Below are 17654 nucleotides of genomic sequence, written 5' to 3' on the forward strand. Positions count from 1 at the left end.
TAGTTCTATGTGAAATTCAAGTTCCGGGAAAAACTTTATACAGTACTGGTAATTATTGAAATACTTAGTTTGTAGCATATTATTCCAGGCTTAATCAGATTTTAGATTAGGCATTGTTTGTGATATATACTGTTACTTAATGTAAACAATGGTTTCAAAGGAAGTTTAACTATTTTATTTTTCAAAAATCCTTAACAAATCTGTTTTGTTTTATTCTTTTCAGTCTGAACTTGAATTTCAGCTTTACATTAAGATCAGCAGCTCAGATGTCTACTCTGAACTCAAAGCTCTCCAGGGACCAGCAGAGAACCATCTGCTCTCAGCTGGGAAGAGTCAAACTGAAGCTTCTCTACAAGGCCACCGTCCACGGCTTTACTGGTGCCGCCTTCCACCAGCGATGTGACAAGCAGTCACCCACTGTGTCTGTGGGCTACAACGCCTCTGGTTATGTGTTTGGAGGCTACACCAGTCAGTCTTTTAGTCAGTCTGAAGTGTATGTTAGTGATAGCCGGGCATTTCTTTTTAGTTTTACTGGTGGAAAACTCAGAAAATATCCAGTTATTAGTACTCCTCATGCCGTCAGAATGATTGGCACCTCTGGTCCTTATTTTGGGAAATCCCTAGTTCTTGTGTATGGAAGCAAACCAGTGATATACAGCAACCCAGGAGCTGAGTACAACTTCAATGCTGCAGAAATGCATGGAAATGACCTGAACCTGACTGAATGTGAAGTTTACCAAGTGGAGGGTGAGTTCTCAGCCTTTCATTTTCATTGAAATTTAAAAACAACAATTGTAATACATTATCATTAATACATCAATTACACATTTCTATACTAGGTTAAATATACTTTCATCCATGTCCTTAGCATACACATACAATGTATTTCAAATATGACTTTTCATTATATCAACATTGTCTTGTAGACAAGGTTTGTTATTATAAAATAAAAGCTATAGTTGATAAAGTTCAATTATCAAACAAGTTTTTTTTTTTTTTTACAGAATCTACTGAACTTGAGAAGCCATGGAGGACTGTCATCTGGGAATCTGGGTAGGTTCTAAAGTATTTGCATCCCTTGAACTTTTTCCAAATTGTGTCAACTAATAATCTTAATGAATTTTAATTAAACTGTCTGTGAGTGACTGAAACCAAATGGTGCATAGCTAAAAAAATTTTTAGTTTAGATTTTGGTAAATTGATATTTGATTTCAAAAGCAAATGTGTTATATATTTACAGTACAGACCAAAAGTGTGGACACACCTAATTCAAAGAGTTTTCTTTATTTTCATGACTATGAATATTGTAGATTGACACTGAAGTTATCAAAACTATGCATTACCACATGTGGAATGATATACTTAAAAGTGGTGAGAGTGAAAAGTGTGAAACAGCTGAAAATATGTCTTATATTCTAGGTTCTTCAAATTAGCCACATTTTGCTTTGATAACTGCTTCACACACTCTTTGCATTGTCTTGATGAGCTTCAGGAGGTAGACACTTGAAATGGTCTTCCAACAGTCTTGAAGGAGTACCCAGAGATGCTTAGCATTTGTTGACCCTTTTGCTTTCACTTTGCGGTCCAGCTCACCCTAAACAATTAGGTTCAGGTCCGATGATTGTGGAGGCCAGGTCTTCTGGCGCAGCACCCTATCACTCTCCTTATTGGTAAAATAGCTCTTACACAGCCTGGAGGTGTTTTTGGGGTCATTGCCCTGTTGAAGAATAAATGATGGCCCAACTAAACGCAAACCGGATGGAATAGCGTGCCGCTGCAAGATGCTGTGGTAGCCATGTTGGTTCAGTATGCCTTCAATTTTGAATAAATCCCCAACAGTGTCACCAGCAAAGCACTCCCACACCATTACACCTCCTTCTCCATGCTTCACAATGGGAACCAGGCATGTAGAATCCACCCAATCACCTTTTCTGCGTCGCACAAAGACACAATGGTTGAAACCAAAGATCTCAAATTTGGACTCATCAGACCAAAGTACAGATTTCCACTGGTCTAATGTCCATTCCATGTGTTCTCTAGCCAAAGCAAGTCTCTTCTGCTTGTTGCCTGTCCTTAGCAGTGGTTTCCTAGCAGCTATTTTACCATGAAGACCTGATTCAAACAGTCTCCTCTTATCAGTTGTTCTACAGATGTGTCTGCTGCTAGAACTCTGTGTAGCATAGACCTAGTCTCTAATCTGAGCTGTTGTTTCACACTTTTTAGTTAAGTATATGATTCCGCAGTGTTAATTCATAGTTTTGATGCCTTCAATTTCATATTCATCAAAATAAAGAAAACAATTTAAATGAGGTGTGTCTAAACCTTTGGTTTGTACTGTAGATAATGTAAATATTAAACACCATTTGCTCTGATACACGTATATTCATTGCAACCAACTGCCTTAATAATAATGATTCAATAAATATCAAATAGGACCACATTTTAGAGAACATTAGTGAAAAACATCTTTATCAAGACCAAGGTCACACAGCAGACATATTACTAATAAAACTGTAGTCGAATTCAGTTATGACATAATATCCTGAGCTTTGAGAACAGGACAGGTACAAAAAGGGACAAAAAGTGCCATAATGAAAGAAGCAGACAGAGGGTCCATAGCAACTCTGAAAAAGCAATATTCAATTTCAGATAGATTTATTTTATATTGCACCAATACACAAGACAAGAAAAGCACAGAGTCCTGTAATGGCTTCATATTCAGTAAGAAAAGAGAATTGGTGTAATTCTATTAGCTTTGAGACAAGACTATAAGATGAAAGAGAGCACATGTGGTTAGTCACAGTTAAAGCTCAGGAAATAGATATTCCTATAAGAGTAAGAGAGATAACAACCTAGTTAGAAAACCCACAATGTAATATATATGAGGAGAACATAAGGTAGCCAGCAGTAGAAGCCCAGATGTTCAAGAAGGTGTCACAGCTTTTTCTTTTTTTTTTCTAGCTTTTATTATTATTACACTGTCACAGTATATAGCAGTGAATCTAACTCCAGGGCTTCCAACATTTTACCAAACCTTGAGTGAGATTTTGAAACAGTTTGGACAGGCAACCCTTATCAGGGTTAGATTGAAAGGCTATGAGGATACATGCAGCTAGAGGTTGTTGGTTTTCAGAGGATTTAACTGAAACAAAGTGGCAAAATGTAGAATTTTTATAGAACAGTAAATATTACTGAGTAACAATAAGTGATCTGTAGTTATGTGGAAAATTTTTCACTCAATATGAATTACTTTCTATATTCTGTAGATTTTCAGAGCATTTTAGTAAATATGTATGGGCCCGGCTGCCTTGCAGCAAGAAGGTTCTGGGTTCGATTCCCGGCTCGGGGTCTTTCTGCATAGAGTTTGCATGTTCTCCCTGAGCATGTGTGGGTTCTCTCCAGGTACTCTGGCTTCTTCCCACTGTCCAAAAACATGACTAGTAGGTTAATTGGCTTCTCTAAAGTCCCCTTAGGTGTGAGTGTGTGTGGTGGTTTGTCCTCTTTGTCTCTGTGTTGCCCTGCGATGGACTGGTGACCTGTCCAGGGTGTACCCCGCCTCTCTCCCATTGACTGCTGGAGATAGGCACCAGCACCCCTTGTGACCTCTTTCGGGATAAGCATGCTAGAAAATGGATGGATGGATGGATGAAGTATGAGCCCTGCAAAAATACTTGCATCCTAAAATTACTGTAAACAAAGAATTACACAACTTTGTTTCTTAATTATTCTATACAGTTCAAGTAAAATAACCAATGGTAACCTAATAAGGTATTAATGGATTACTGACACTAATACAGGAACCACTGAAATTGAATCCCATGTAAACTACACTGTGTATGAATATTTGGAAATAGGCTAAGGATTAAAAAACACTATGTTTTTTTTTAGAATTGACAAAACAGTTAAACAATTCTGACCTACTTGGAGTATGTAGTACAGCACTTCTCTGGATGTCGGTTTAGAAGTCTCCACATTGATAATTTAAGCAAGCTGCTGTATATTTTATTCATATTTACTCAAGTACTAGATTGCTTAAAATCTATATTAATTTACAAAGTTAATTATCTTAGTCCAGATAAGATAAGGATAAGACAAAAAAAAAATCAAACCACGTGATAATAATAACCGCTCAAATATCCTGGTCTTATATATCTGGCACAGGTCCTTCAGCTCCGCTGCTTGCATGTGGACTGGTGCAAAAATATGGACTGGGAATAAACCTAGCATGTCCTCCTTTTTTTAGCACTAAGGTTGTATTGCATATGTGGACTGAATTTTTATCAACATGGTGTTTTTCTATATAAATAAGTGGAATGGAGTTGAGACTTAATGTCCGTCATCATTTAGTGTGAAAAATTGGGGATATGGAGTGTGAGTGTGTAAAGACATTGATATGCAGTCTCACAAACAATGGGTGAGAGTTGACAGCCCTGGAACTCTGCATTTAACCTATCCCCTTGGGGAGCAGTGGGCTGCCATTGTGGGGCACCCGGGGAGCAGTGTGGGGATAAGGGTTTTGTTCAGGGAACTAGAGTGGCAGGCTGCGGGAGTGGGGCTCGAACTCCAGGATTCCAAGCTCTACGTCCTAACCACTAGGCCACCAATCCCCTAAGAGAACACCATGCCAGGTGTAGCTTCTACAGTCTGAAGAGCGGAAAAAAAAAAAAAAAAAAGATTACATAAATGCAAATAATGCAAAGTTGGAGGGTGGTGAAATTAGACAGACATTGTATTTTCTGGTATCCAAACATGCAGTCAAAATGCAAATCTGTGTAGGGTTGGGAGGGAACTGCTTCTATCTCAGTGGTTCATTTGTTGAGAGCCAGGGTGTACTCTAAGCAGGTCACTGATGATAATTGGCTTAAGCACCTCAGTTATTTGATGTTTTTCTACAGGAATAAACAGGAGATGATGGAGAGCATCCAAACCTACAAGCCCACAGTCAGTTCTGTGTCCCAGGCTCGAGTTTTACTCATTGGACCAGTTGGAGTTGGAAAGTCCAGCTTCTTCAACTCCATCAACTCTGTATTCAGAGGTCATGTCACCAGCCAGGCCATCTCTGGTTGTTCCCCCACCAGTCTCACCACTCAGGTGTGTCTCTGCTTCTTATTTATGCAGCTCCTTGCATCTCATTTAAATAAAATCCTTCCAGTTGGGTTTTTCTATGTCTAATATTTCACCTTTTCCAGTTTCGAACCTACTCTCTGAAAGCAGGACGAGAAGGCAAACCTCTGCCAATTGTCCTGTGTGATACCATGGGCCTGGAAGACAGCAAAGGGGCGGGGATTAATATTGATGACATCAGCAGCATTCTTAAAGGACATATACCAGATCGATACCAGGTGTAATATTGATTATAGCTAGTGGAGATAACTTGTGTAACGTGAAATAGATTAAAGATATTCTTTATTTACACCGACACAGTTCAACCCTGCTGCTCCTCTGCATGATGACGCTCATGGCTATCGCAAGTCTCCAGGCATCAAAGACAAGATCCACTGTGTGGCCTATGTCATCGATGCCTGCAAGGTCTCCATTATGCCCACAAAGTTGGAGGAGAAGCTGGAAGCCATCCGCGTAAAGGCTAACCTATTGGGTCAGTACAATTTATAACTGAAATATTTTTGAACAAAGTTTAAACTCAGATTGTTTACAGCATGTTGTGAATAATCTAATCTTTCTTGGTTGTAGGAATTCCTCAGCTGGTGCTGCTCACTAAAGTAGATGAAGCTTGTCCTTCAGTGAAAGAGGATCTGAGAAACATCTACAGGAGTGGATACATCAAGGAAATAGTGAGGATTCTTGTACTTAAACAGAAAAAATCTCACTGTCTTGATTATAAATTTGATGAACTGCTTCTGAATCCCAGTTTGAACCCCTCTGTGATCCAGGTGCAGGAGGTCAGTGCTAAGGTGGGCGTGCCAATGTCCTGCGTTGTTCCAGTGAAGAACTACAGCGAAGAGTTGGAGCTGGATTTGAACTGTGACATCCTGCTGCTTAGCGCCGTCATCCAGATGCTTCGCTTTGTTGATAACTACTTTGATGAGTTTTGTGACCAACTGAGCAGTCTTGAATTAAGCAACTTAGTATCTGTATAAAGAAAAACCCCTGAAACAATTGAAACAAGTAAACTATAATAGCAACAAAAAAGAAAGGGGGTCAATACTTTTTCACTGCATTGAGTCAGAATAAAGGATCATATTGTTCCCCATGATAAAGATATTGTCACATTTGTGTCTTAATGTATAACTGATAAATCAAGGTAAAAAAAAATAAAACTAGCTTGGCATGAAATACTAACAATAAGAAACACTGACTGACAATCAATTTCACCTGCTGTTGTGCAGATGGAATCAATAAAGGAAGAGTGCTTCCGCAGGTGGGGACCACAAACCACTTCTCAGTACTAGGGGTGTAAATCACACCCATCATGGTGATTCGATTCAACCCAGCGATTCAGCGATTATTTTCTATACTCAAGAATACACCCCGATTCGATTAATTGGTTCATTTTTTAATTATTTTTTTTACCTTACAGGCTACACAATGTTTCAAATTTGAAATAAATCAATGAAAGCTGTATGCATTTTATTTGAGAAACAACAGTAAATAACAGAAGTAGAAAAGTTGTACTCCACCTAGGCCTATTAAAACCTAATTTACTGAAAAATAATAATGCTCCTGCGTTATAGATTCTGAAAGGCCTTGCATTAAAAAATACTGCAGAAAATGAGTGCAATGCAATACCTCAGCTCCAGAGTGTCGAGCAGGTATCGGAAGCCTTTGTTCTCCACCACGCAATAGGGATGCATGTCTGTACATATGAAGAACGCGATTGCCTTAGATATATTCCTTGCCCTCTTAAAGCTGTGTGAAAACTTCTGAGGGAAAAATGTTGTCAGTGGCGATGTAGAGGGCTGTTCTTTTTCTTCGCCTTGGACATTGTCGTGGGAAAAAAGTATTCAACTATTCATCCTAGTTAAATAAACAGAGATCGATGGATTTCACTCAGTCGGCACATTTATTAATAATCTTTGCAAAGAGAGAACAGTCATCATGGCACAGCATTCTGCTCTGTTCTGATCTGGGCAGGGTTTGTCCCCCCCTACTTACAACAATGGAAAGCAGTCAGAGTCACAACAAATTACACACATTTTGCTTAACAGTAACATGTTATGAATAAACCTTGAGAAAGAATCTGATTTATTATTGGAAGAAGCTATGTCTGGTCTACAAACAACATTCTGCAGGGGATGGTGTGGCCTTGAGAGAGAAACAGACTGAGTGAAAACTTTTATAGTGAGTAAATATGAATATTAATATATAATTAGAGAAAGATATAAATTTTCCCACAACAGTCCACCCTTTCGATTATAAAAGGATATTAAACTTGTGTAATCGATATCATAAAAAAAGGAAAATTTATGAATATAAAAAACTAAGAAACTAAAATTGTGAGTATATGTAAAGAAAGCTAAAAACTAAAACACTAAAAAAAAAAAAAAATATATATATATATATATACACTATATTGCCAAAAGTATTTGCTCACCCATCCAAAATATTGGAATCAGGTGTTCCAATCACTTCCATGGCCACAGGTGTATAAATTCAAGCACCTAGGCATGCAGACTGTTTTTACAAACATTTGTGAAAGAATGGGTCGCTCTCAGGAGCTCAGTGAATTCCAGCGTGGAACTGTGATAGGATGCCACCTGTGCAACAAATCCAGTCGTGAAATTTCCTCGCTCCTAAATATTCCACAGTCAACTGTCAGCTGTATTATAAGAAAATGGAAGTGTTTGGGAACGACAGCAACTCAGCCACGAAGTGGTAGGCCACGTAAACTGACGGGAGCGGGGTCAGCGGATGCTGACGCGCATAGTGCGAAGAGGTCGCCAACTTTCTGCAGAGTCAATCACTACAGACCTCCAAACTTCATGTGGCCTTCAGATTAGCTCAAGAACAGTGCGCAGAGAGCTTCATGGAATGGGTTTCCATGGTCGAGCAGCTGCATCCAAGCCATACATCACCAAGTGCAATGCAAAGCGTCGGATGCGGTGGTGTAAAGCACGCCGCCACTGGACTCTAGAGCAGTGGAGACGCGTTCTCTGGAGTGACGAATCGCGCTTCTCCATCTGGCAATCTGATGGACGGGTCTGGGTTTGGCGGTTGCCAGGAGAACGGTACTTGTCTGACTGCATTGTGCCAAGTGTAAAGTTTGGTGGAGGGGGGATTATGGTGTGAGGTTGTTTTTCAGGAGCTGGGCTTGGCCCCTTAGTTCCAGTGAAAGGAACTCTGAATGCTTCAGCATACCAAGACATTTTGGACAATTCCATGCTCCCAACTTTGTGGGAACAGTTTGGAGCTGGCCCCTTCCTCTTCCAACATGACTGTGCACCAGTGCACAAAGCAAGGTCCATAAAGACATGGATGACAGAGTCTGGTGTGGATGAACTTGACTGGCCTGCACAGAGTCCTGACCTCAACCCGATAGAACACCTTTGGGATGAATTAGAGCGGAGACTGAGAGCCAGGCCTTCTCGTCCAACATCAGTGTGCGACCTCACAAATGCGCTTCTGGAAGAATGGTCAAAAATTCCCATAAACACACTCCTAAACCTTGTGGACAGCCTTCCCAGAAGAGTTGAAGCTGTTCTAGCTGCAAAGGGTGGACCGACGTCATATTGAATCCTATGGATTAGGAACGGGATGTCACTTAAGCTCATATGTGAGTCAAGGCAGGTGAGCAAATACTTTTGGCAATATAATGTATATATATATAAATAATAAGAAGAAAAATAATAATTAAAAATTAATGAATCAAAATTCTACAACTGCATTAAGTCAGTGGACAATGTTAAATGATTATAATAGATGGAAAAATTCTGGAAAGGATTATGATAGCTAAAATATGTTGCCAATAAATAGAGCCCTGGAATCACACCTTAGTTGGCAAAAATATTTACTGTTTTTCCCCATGATGATACTTTTATGGTAAAATATCCCTTAGCCCGCCCATCTTTACCGAACCTCCTGTAACTGGTTCAACGGTAAAATGGACGCTTTTCTGTCTATTTATACGCAGGTACTTTAACTCTAAACAGCGAATCAGTTACTATTCTGCTGTAAGCCAACCATTTATAACTTTATGTCAGGTGCTATTTCAGTCCTAATTCTGAAAGTTAGGATGTTTTTTTTTGTTTTTATCATACTTGATTTAAATACATTAAGCAGGTTTTAGGTTTTATTTATTTTTAAACATAGTTGTTTTTAAATGTGCCAAAAATTGTTATTAATATTATTTCACTCTCTCAGGAAAATATGCCACTTTGATTCAAATCTTTCAGGAATTAATTATTTATTTTTGCAAATCTATAATTTTAGTTAATAAACTAATAGCTTTTATATACACTATATTGCCAAAAGTATTTGCTCACCCATCCAAATTATTGGAATCAGGTGTTCCAATCACTTCCATGGCCACAGGTGTATAAATTCAAGCACCTAGGCATGCAGACTGTTTTTACAAACATTTGTGAAAGAATGGGTCGCTCTCAGGAGCTCAGTGAATTCCAGCGTGGAACTGTGATAGGATGCCACCTGTGCAACAAATCCAGTCGTGAAATTTCCTCGCTCCTAAATATTCCACAGTCAACTGTCAGCTGTATTATAAGAAAATGGAAGTGTTTGGGAACGACAGCAACTCAGCCACGAAGTGGTAGGCCACGTAAACTGACGGAGCGGGGTCAGCGGATGCTGACGCGCATAGTGCGAAGAGGTCGCCAACTTTCTGCAGAGTCAATCACTACAGACCTCCAAACTTCATGTGGCCTTCAGATTAGCTCAAGAACAGTGCGCAGAGAGCTTCATGGAATGGGTTTCCATGGTCGAGCAGCTGCATCCAAGCCATACATCACCAAGTGCAATGCAAAGCGTCGGATGCGGTGGTGTAAAGCACGCCGCCACTGGACTCTAGAGCAGTAGAGACGCGTTCTCTGGAGTGACGAATCGCGCTTCTCCATCTGGCAATCTGATGGACGGGTCTGGGTTTGGCGGTTGCCAGGAGAACGGTACTTGTCTGACTGCATTGTGCCAAGTGTAAAGTTTGGTGGAGGGGGGATTATGGTGTGGGGTTGTTTTTCAGGAGCTGGGCTTGGCCCCTTAGTTCCAGTGAAAGGAACTCTGAATGCTTCAGCATACCAAGACATTTTGGACAATTCCATGCTCCCAACTTTGTGGGAACAGTTTGGAGCTGGCCCCTTCCTCTTCCAACATGACTGTGCACCAGTGCACAAAGCAAGGTCCATAAAGACATGGATGACAGAGTCTGGTGTGGATGAACTTGACTGGCCTGCACAGAGTCCTGACCTCAACCCGATAGAACACCTTTGGGATGAATTAGAGCGGAGACTGAGAGCCAGGCCTTCTCGTCCAACATCAGTGTGCGACCTCACAAATGCGCTTCTGGAAGAATGGTCAAAAATTCCCATAAACACACTCCTAAACCTTGTGGACAGCCTTCCCAGAAGAGTTGAAGCTGTTCTAGCTGCAAAGGGTGGACCGACGTCATATTGAACCCTATGGATTAGGAACGGGATGTCACTTAAGCTCATATGTGAGTCAAGGCAGGTGAGCAAATACTTTTGGCAATATAGTGTATTTTAGTTGGATTTTCCCAAACTACATCCCATATATTTGGTTAACTGTAAGGTTTATTTATCTTAAACACTTAAGGGATGAAAATTGTTGATTTCATTGTTTATATGTTTTAAATGATATACATGTGTATTCATATATTTTTGGAGGAAAGGAAAATCTAATTCTTTTAGTTTTCATTCAGTGAAATCTAATTCAGATTAAACTGACACATAACTTTAGATTTTATCCTATTGGATTATATTATTCATTCTTTTTCCTCTATAAGTTGCTGTTTTGTTTACATTTTCATAAGTCAGAGCAACAATCACCTTTTCTCTGTCTTAGTCAGAACCTCAGACATTCATGGCACAGGGACAAAGCAACATACCACAAAATCATGAAGAGATAAAGCTAATCTCTCCGAGTGGCTGCTGTGGAAATAGAGAATTTGGTTTGTGACTAAAACCTGTGCGCATTTTACTGTGTCAGCCCATGTTTGGACCCTTTTCTCTCTCTGGATTTGCCTAAGTTTTCATCTCCAGGTCCGTCCATAACATTATGGAACATGGTGACAGCAGGAAATGAACAAAACGAGACCCGTCCTGTTTTTAAACAACCACAGGCCTGATAATAAACGTTTTGTTTTCCAGTCCTGAAGCCGACATAGGAAAAGACAGTTGCTACTGAGTTTTTCTCTTTTAAAAAGATAATTTTTGGTTTAGATATTTAAGGTTAGTTCTAATTTGATCAGAAATTACACTAAAAGAATCATAGTTTAGTGAACGCCAACCAGGCCGTACATTATCACCCTCATTAGACATTTTCCCATAGATAAAGTCATGTCAGTCAGAAAGTCTGTCAGCAAGCATTTTCTTCATTGCAAGATGCAGAAAGGAATCTAATAAGAGAAAGTTATCAAACTTTTCTTGAATAGTTGGAAGTCTATGGAAATAGAATATGAAATAAAAGAAAAGAAAAAAAAGAAAATATATAATCGATCACTTTACCTTTACTGATTTCTGCCAACAGGCGGTTTCAGTCCTGGAGCTCCACCACCTCAGTCAAAAAGGTCAGCCACTTCTCAAAAAAAAAAAAAAAAAAAAAAAAAAAAAAAAAAAAAGATTATACATTAATTAAAAAAAATAATTTAGCACCGGAGAGAACGAAAGCCTTATGTTGGTGCACCTCCTCCTTGTTTCCCCACAAAAATAATAATTCTCCAGTGTCTCTGTCCTCATGGTTTTTGCACACACAAATTGTGAAGCAGGTTGCAGCTCAGGTGAGCTATTAGGGTCAGGGGTTCAGAGCAGATGAAAATCCTTTTGTGTTGCTTTCCCCAGATTTTAACCCATCATTTCCATCCGGTTGCTGTGTCGGTGTGTGTGCCTTGGGGGGTGGGGGGAGATTGATGCTTGAAGCAGGCTGTCTTTCTCCGGCGGGCTGATGGGAGGGGTGGCAACTCCTCCAGGTCTGAATTCCACAAGGAGCGGCTCCGATCAGCGAGTCCATGTTTGAAGGGCAGGGAGTAAAAAAAAAACAATGATTAGTTTAAGTTTCAATATTTCAAATGAATAATAATAATTTAAAAAAATTATATAAAGTTGTTCATCTTTACCATAAAAAAGAAGAAGCCTTTTCAGGAAGGAAATGTCTCGTCATTCACCCCACTTCATCCTTCAGTCACTTTAAGTACGTTTCCCTCTCGTCACAAACTTTTCTCATCTAAATTTCTCAAATTTTGTTTTTATCATCAACCTTACTTTTCTCTATTTAATTTTGTTTGTTTTCTTTATTTAATTTTAGGTTAATTCATCCATTTTATTCTATTTTAAGTTTTTTCAGTTTTTAAACTTTTAATTTGACCATATTTGATGCCCTATTTACTTGTTTTTCTGTAATAATTTAATAGTTTTTTATTTTTAGCTATGAGTTATTAACTTCCTGTAAAAATTGAGAGAGTTTTGTTTCTTTAAAAGCACCATTGAAATTAAAATTCATTATTATAACTTAGTATAGTCTAAGTTTAATATGTAATACAGTGTAAATATGTTTAGTATAAGGTTTAAACACTGCCTTTTTTGACTTCTTATTTTAACCCATTTCTTTTGAAGCTGAGAGTTTCTTTGAACTCTCCTTTTAACCATCCATCATTTTAAACAGTTTTCTTCTCTTTTTTCTTTTCCCATTTTCTTTGTTTTTTTTTTTTTTCAAAATCTGTAAATTTCTTACCTTACCTTCTTTTAGCCTCTAACTTCTCATGATATTCGTTTATCTTATCTTCAACATTTTCTCTATTGCAACATTAAATCAAAAATTTCTTCTTGAGGAGTTGACAATTCTCTGGAACCTTGCCTTTTGTTCTACCATAGAACTGCAAAACCTTTCCCATTATCTACAGGTAATTTACCGGTTTCCAATATGCACACCATTCCTCTGGTGCAGACCTGGATAACTGGGGGGGATCCCACTCTAGATTACCGACGTCTCAGTAAAATTAAATGCCTTCTGGTGGCACCTACAGCCTTCCTCTCACCCTTAGAGAGAGCCTCACGTTCCTGTGCGAGGTCTTTTGGTTCACAGGTGGAAAAAAACCTGAATTGCCTTTCTGCTCCCCAAAACAAAAATTATCTGTTATTTCATGTGTATAATCTTTAGTATTATACTAATTTTAGTGCATTAAATGATTAACCTATTAATCTTTAATTTAGTTAGTTTTTTGCTAGATTATAATTTTTAATGGAGAACAAGAGGACTTTGTTTGAGCTAATTTTCCAGTATTTGATTTCTAGTAATCTTTAAATGTGTTAACAATCTGTTGTTTTGTAATTTATTTTTTGAAATTTAATTTAAACTGTGCCGACAAAAGATCATCTCACCGTCTCAATAAAATGGTTTGTTTTGATCCTCCTGCTGACCTCCAGGGACCTCGATGTCAGAAGTCCTCACTCCCTTAACCTTATAACCGGGGTATTGAGGCTGGAAGACTGCTTCCTCCAGGTGGTACCTGACACTTCTGACAATCGCTGTCCTCAGAAAAAAACCCGCAAGGGATGTGTAAGTCATCTTCTTTGTCCTCCACAATGTCTGTCTTGTCTACCTCTTCTTTCACCTCCGCTATCTCCACCATGTTTGTTTTGCATACTATTTACGTGTGTGCATGCGAAAAGAGGGTAATGGCTAAAGGAAGCGAGGTAGGAGGGCAAAATAGGTTTAGCGCCACCGCAGCACGGGAGTTAGAATTATGCCCAGGAGCAAATGGATAAAAATAGACCGGAGGGGGAAAAAAACATGAATCGCTACTCTTGCGGACATGTCGATCCAATCGGAAAGTCGGCTGTTGGATCGATAGATCGATACCAAACGATTATTATTTACACCCAGTGTGCGAAATACCTGTCAAGATTTGGGGGGGTCCCGTCGATCTAAATTTTCTCAATATGCAGTAGGCCTATAACATTTCAAAGTCAGCTATAATGTCAATTCTTCACATTAACCAGACATACAAGGACTCAAGAGGACGTTTCTCATTCAACAGTGAAACAGATCAAATGCACAGGCACAACAGACTAGATTAGTTCCTAATACCAAAATTTAAACATTCAATTTCACAATAAAATGTACAATAATATAAAATATACAATACTTATGCTAGTGCAAAAAGGCAGTTGAATTTCTCCAGAGGAGGTCTGTTGAGGTCCACAAACAGGAGTAAAGACCTGCTGTCTTCGCTCAATCTGTTCTGCGTTGCCCGTGTAATTTTGCTTTTTAGGCTCTCAGGGGTCTCATGGGGATATCGGGGGGGGGGGCTTTCGAACTCTGTTTACACCCCAACTCAGTGCCTATGCCCGCTGGCTGATATTTTGGTCACTTTTGAATGTTGGTTGTGTTTTCACTCTTATAGTAGCATAATGCAGACTCTAAAACCCACACAAGTGTCTCAGTTAGTGTAGCTCATCCAGGATGGCTGATCAATGCGAGCTGTGGCAAGAAGGTTTCCTGTGTCTGTCAGCATATTGTTCAGGGGCTGGAGGCACTACCAGGAGACAGGTCAGTACTCTGGGAGATGTGGAGGAGAATATAGGAGGGCAACAGACATAGGACCGCTTTAATTTTGACCGGTTTGGCAGTGGGTCAATAATTGTGTGGGGTGGCATTTCTTTAGAGGGCCGCACAGCCCTCCATGTGTTTGCCATAGGTAGCATGACTGCCATTAGATACCGAGGTTAGATCCTCAGACCCCTTGTGAGACCATGTGTTAGTGCGGTTGGTCCTGGGTTTCTCCTAATCAGGGGCACCTCTTGAAATATTTCATAGGGGTGGCCAGATGGGGTCTCTTAAATTCTTGGGGTGGCACACAGAAACATAATTTCTGTGTTTTATTCTACTGCTGTGACAGCAGAGGAATCCTCACTTCTTGCGTTCACTCAATGTCTGTAATGCCTCATAGAGGTTAAGGATATTATCATAGCTTTTATTAGAAATCGCATCTCAAATATTTCCTGAATTCAGACACCTTTACTGAAATTTTTACTGGGGTGAAAAGCTAAACCGATGCTACTACAATTTACACTGGCCAGTGGGGGGGCCCCCTGGTGGCGCCCTTGCTCCTAATGCAGGACAATGCTAGACCTTATGTGGCTGGAGTGTGTCAGCAGTTCCTGTAAGATGATCCTTGAAGCTAAGAACTGGCCCATCTGTTCCCCAGGCCTGAATCTGATTGAGCACATGTGATGTCATCCACCAATGTCAGGTTGTACCACAGACTGTCCAGGAGTTGGCGGGTGCTTTATTCCAGGTCTTAGAGGATTGATGATTGTCATTTGATTTTTTTCTGTCAGCACATGCAACTTTGTGCAGAACAGTATTCAATGAGAACATTTCATTCATTCAGACCTAGGATATGTTTTATGAGTGCTACCTTTATTTTTTTAGCAAAAAAAATAAATAAATATATATATATATATATATATATATATATATATATATAAAAAAAAAAAAAAAAAACAGTTTTCTCACCCCTCGTGGGGTGGTATGTGTCATCCTCAAGCTCGGGTCCTCTACCAGAGGCCTGGGAGTTTGAGGGTTCTGCGCAGTATCTTAGCTGTTCCTAGGACTGCGCTCTTCTGGACAGAGACCTCTGATGTTTTACCTGGAATCTGCTGTAGCCACTCTCCCAGTTTGGGGGTCACAGCCCCTAGTGCTCCAATTACCACTGGCACCACTGCTGCTCTTAATTTCCACATCTTTTCTAGCTCCTCCTTCAGTCCTTGGTATTTCTCAAGCTTCTCGTGTTCTTTCTTCTTGATGTTGCTGTCGCTTGGGATTGCCACATCTATCACTACTGCCTTCTTCTGCTGTTTGTCGATCAACACAATGTCTGGTTGGTTAGCCATCACCTGTTTGTCAGTCTGGATCTTGAAGTCCCATAGGATCTTAGCTCGGTCATTCTCAACTACCTTAGGAGGTGTCTTCCATTTTGACCTTGGGACTTCCAGCCCATACTCATGGCAGATGTTCCTGTACACTATGACAGCTACCTGGTTGTGGCGTTCCATGTATGCACTTCCTGCCTGCATTTTACACCCTGCTGTTATGTGCTGTATTGTTTCAGAGGCATCTTTGCACAGTCTGCATCGGGGGTCCTGCCTGGTGTGGTAGACCCTGGCCTCTATTGATCTTGTACTGATTGGCTACTGGAACAAGACATAGATATATATATATATATATATATATATATATATATATATATATATATATATATATATATATATATATATATATATATATATGCAATATGGCTGACCTGGTGCAGCCATATTGCAGCTTCTTCCTTACTTTTTCAGCCCTGCATTTATTCCAGAACCCATTCATGGCAGTCCTGAACTCGGTAGATATTGTTATCCTACAGGAAGAGACTGAATGTGCACTTACTCTTGAGAAGATTTCAAGAGGCACCTTATGGATTTACCACTTCAATCCTACAGAACTTCTAGCCTTTTTTGTTGCAATTGCCGTCCTTTTTCCATCTCATAAAATGTCTGAGTTTTTTCATTACCTTTCTGACTATAATGTCAAAGTTTTAGATAAAGGTATAATGTTAGGTCCTGGAAATCTATCTTTTCTACACTAAATATCTTGGTGTTTACTTTAGACAACAGACTTCTGGAGACGCAACTGTGTTTATCTGTTTCTTTTTGGTTTTTCTTTTTTCTTTCTTTTCATAGTATTCTAAAAGAATGATAACTTCAGAAGAAATTAAAGAAATAATGGGTGGTGTAGTATTTTCATGATTGTACTTCCCTTTTATGGCCACTAAGAGGCCTGTATAAGTTTTAGTTTAAGTTTCATTTCTCCAGTAGCTTTTACGGTGAGGCTTTGAGAGTCACAACCTGTCAGGATACAAAGGTAAGACAGATACTATTACTAAGACTGAATATGTTTAATTATATATCATTGTACTTCAATCTTGTATTTAGGGAAATAGTTTTCCCTTTGAAAACGTGAAGTTTCATTATCCAGGCCGTCAGAAAATCGAAACCTATGCCTCTCCGAACGCTGTAAACATTTTACAGCATATTACAGCTTATTTTAAATACGTGTCCTTCTCAACAGTGGCAGCGGGTGGATTTTTCTGGGCGGGGGGGCAACGGAACGGAATCAAATATATTAAGAGAGCTGCATTAAGGGAAATTTCTATTCTATTAGATTCAATTACAATTCTATGCTTTATAAGGTCAATATACATTCATAATTTATGAATTTAACATATTTTGACATAATTTAAGTGAAAATTACCGTTTTCTATTAAATCTGTATTAGAACTCAAGAAAAACTGTAAAATTCAGCTGTAAATTTTTAAGCAATTTGTTGAACAAAAACATTTAGCAGACGAAAACTGGGATCCTATCTCATCTGTGTTTTGTATGGTCCAATATGATGTCACAAACCTAAAAAAACAAAACAATGTACCAGTTCAATAATGGAGAGGCTACAGGACAGCTTTACTTTTTTTA

The 17654-nt window shown here is 39.2% G+C and overlaps 1 protein-coding gene across 5 annotated transcripts in view; it reads left to right on the top strand.

Annotated features, from left to right (window-relative positions):
• The first annotated feature begins 223 nt into the window (after positions 1-223).
• The window catches only part of LOC119794402 (interferon-induced protein 44-like), a 57018-nt gene continuing 39587 nt past the window's right edge, over positions 224-17654 (top strand). For 2 of the 5 annotated variants that reach the window (XM_038301949.1, XM_038301946.1), the window contains exon 1: positions 16963-17046. Coding sequence is in view for 2 of the 5 variants with exons in the window: in XM_038301948.1 (XP_038157876.1) it covers positions 267-747; positions 1005-1053; positions 4896-5091; positions 5190-5342; positions 5425-5596; positions 5692-5792; positions 5892-6098 (1359 nt within the window). In the remaining 3 variants the exon portion in view is untranslated. Of the gene's footprint in view, positions 748-1004; positions 1054-4895; positions 5092-5189; positions 5343-5424; positions 5597-5691; positions 5793-5891; positions 6148-16962; positions 17047-17654 lie in introns of those variants that run through there. The other 3 variants (XM_038301948.1, XM_038301947.1, XM_038301951.1) reach the window with 3 other exon arrangements.

This window comes from Cyprinodon tularosa, unplaced genomic scaffold, assembly GCF_016077235.1.
Source record: "Cyprinodon tularosa strain WSP-4 unplaced genomic scaffold, ASM1607723v1 ctg478, whole genome shotgun sequence".
Taxonomy (NCBI): domain Eukaryota; kingdom Metazoa; phylum Chordata; class Actinopteri; order Cyprinodontiformes; family Cyprinodontidae; genus Cyprinodon; species Cyprinodon tularosa.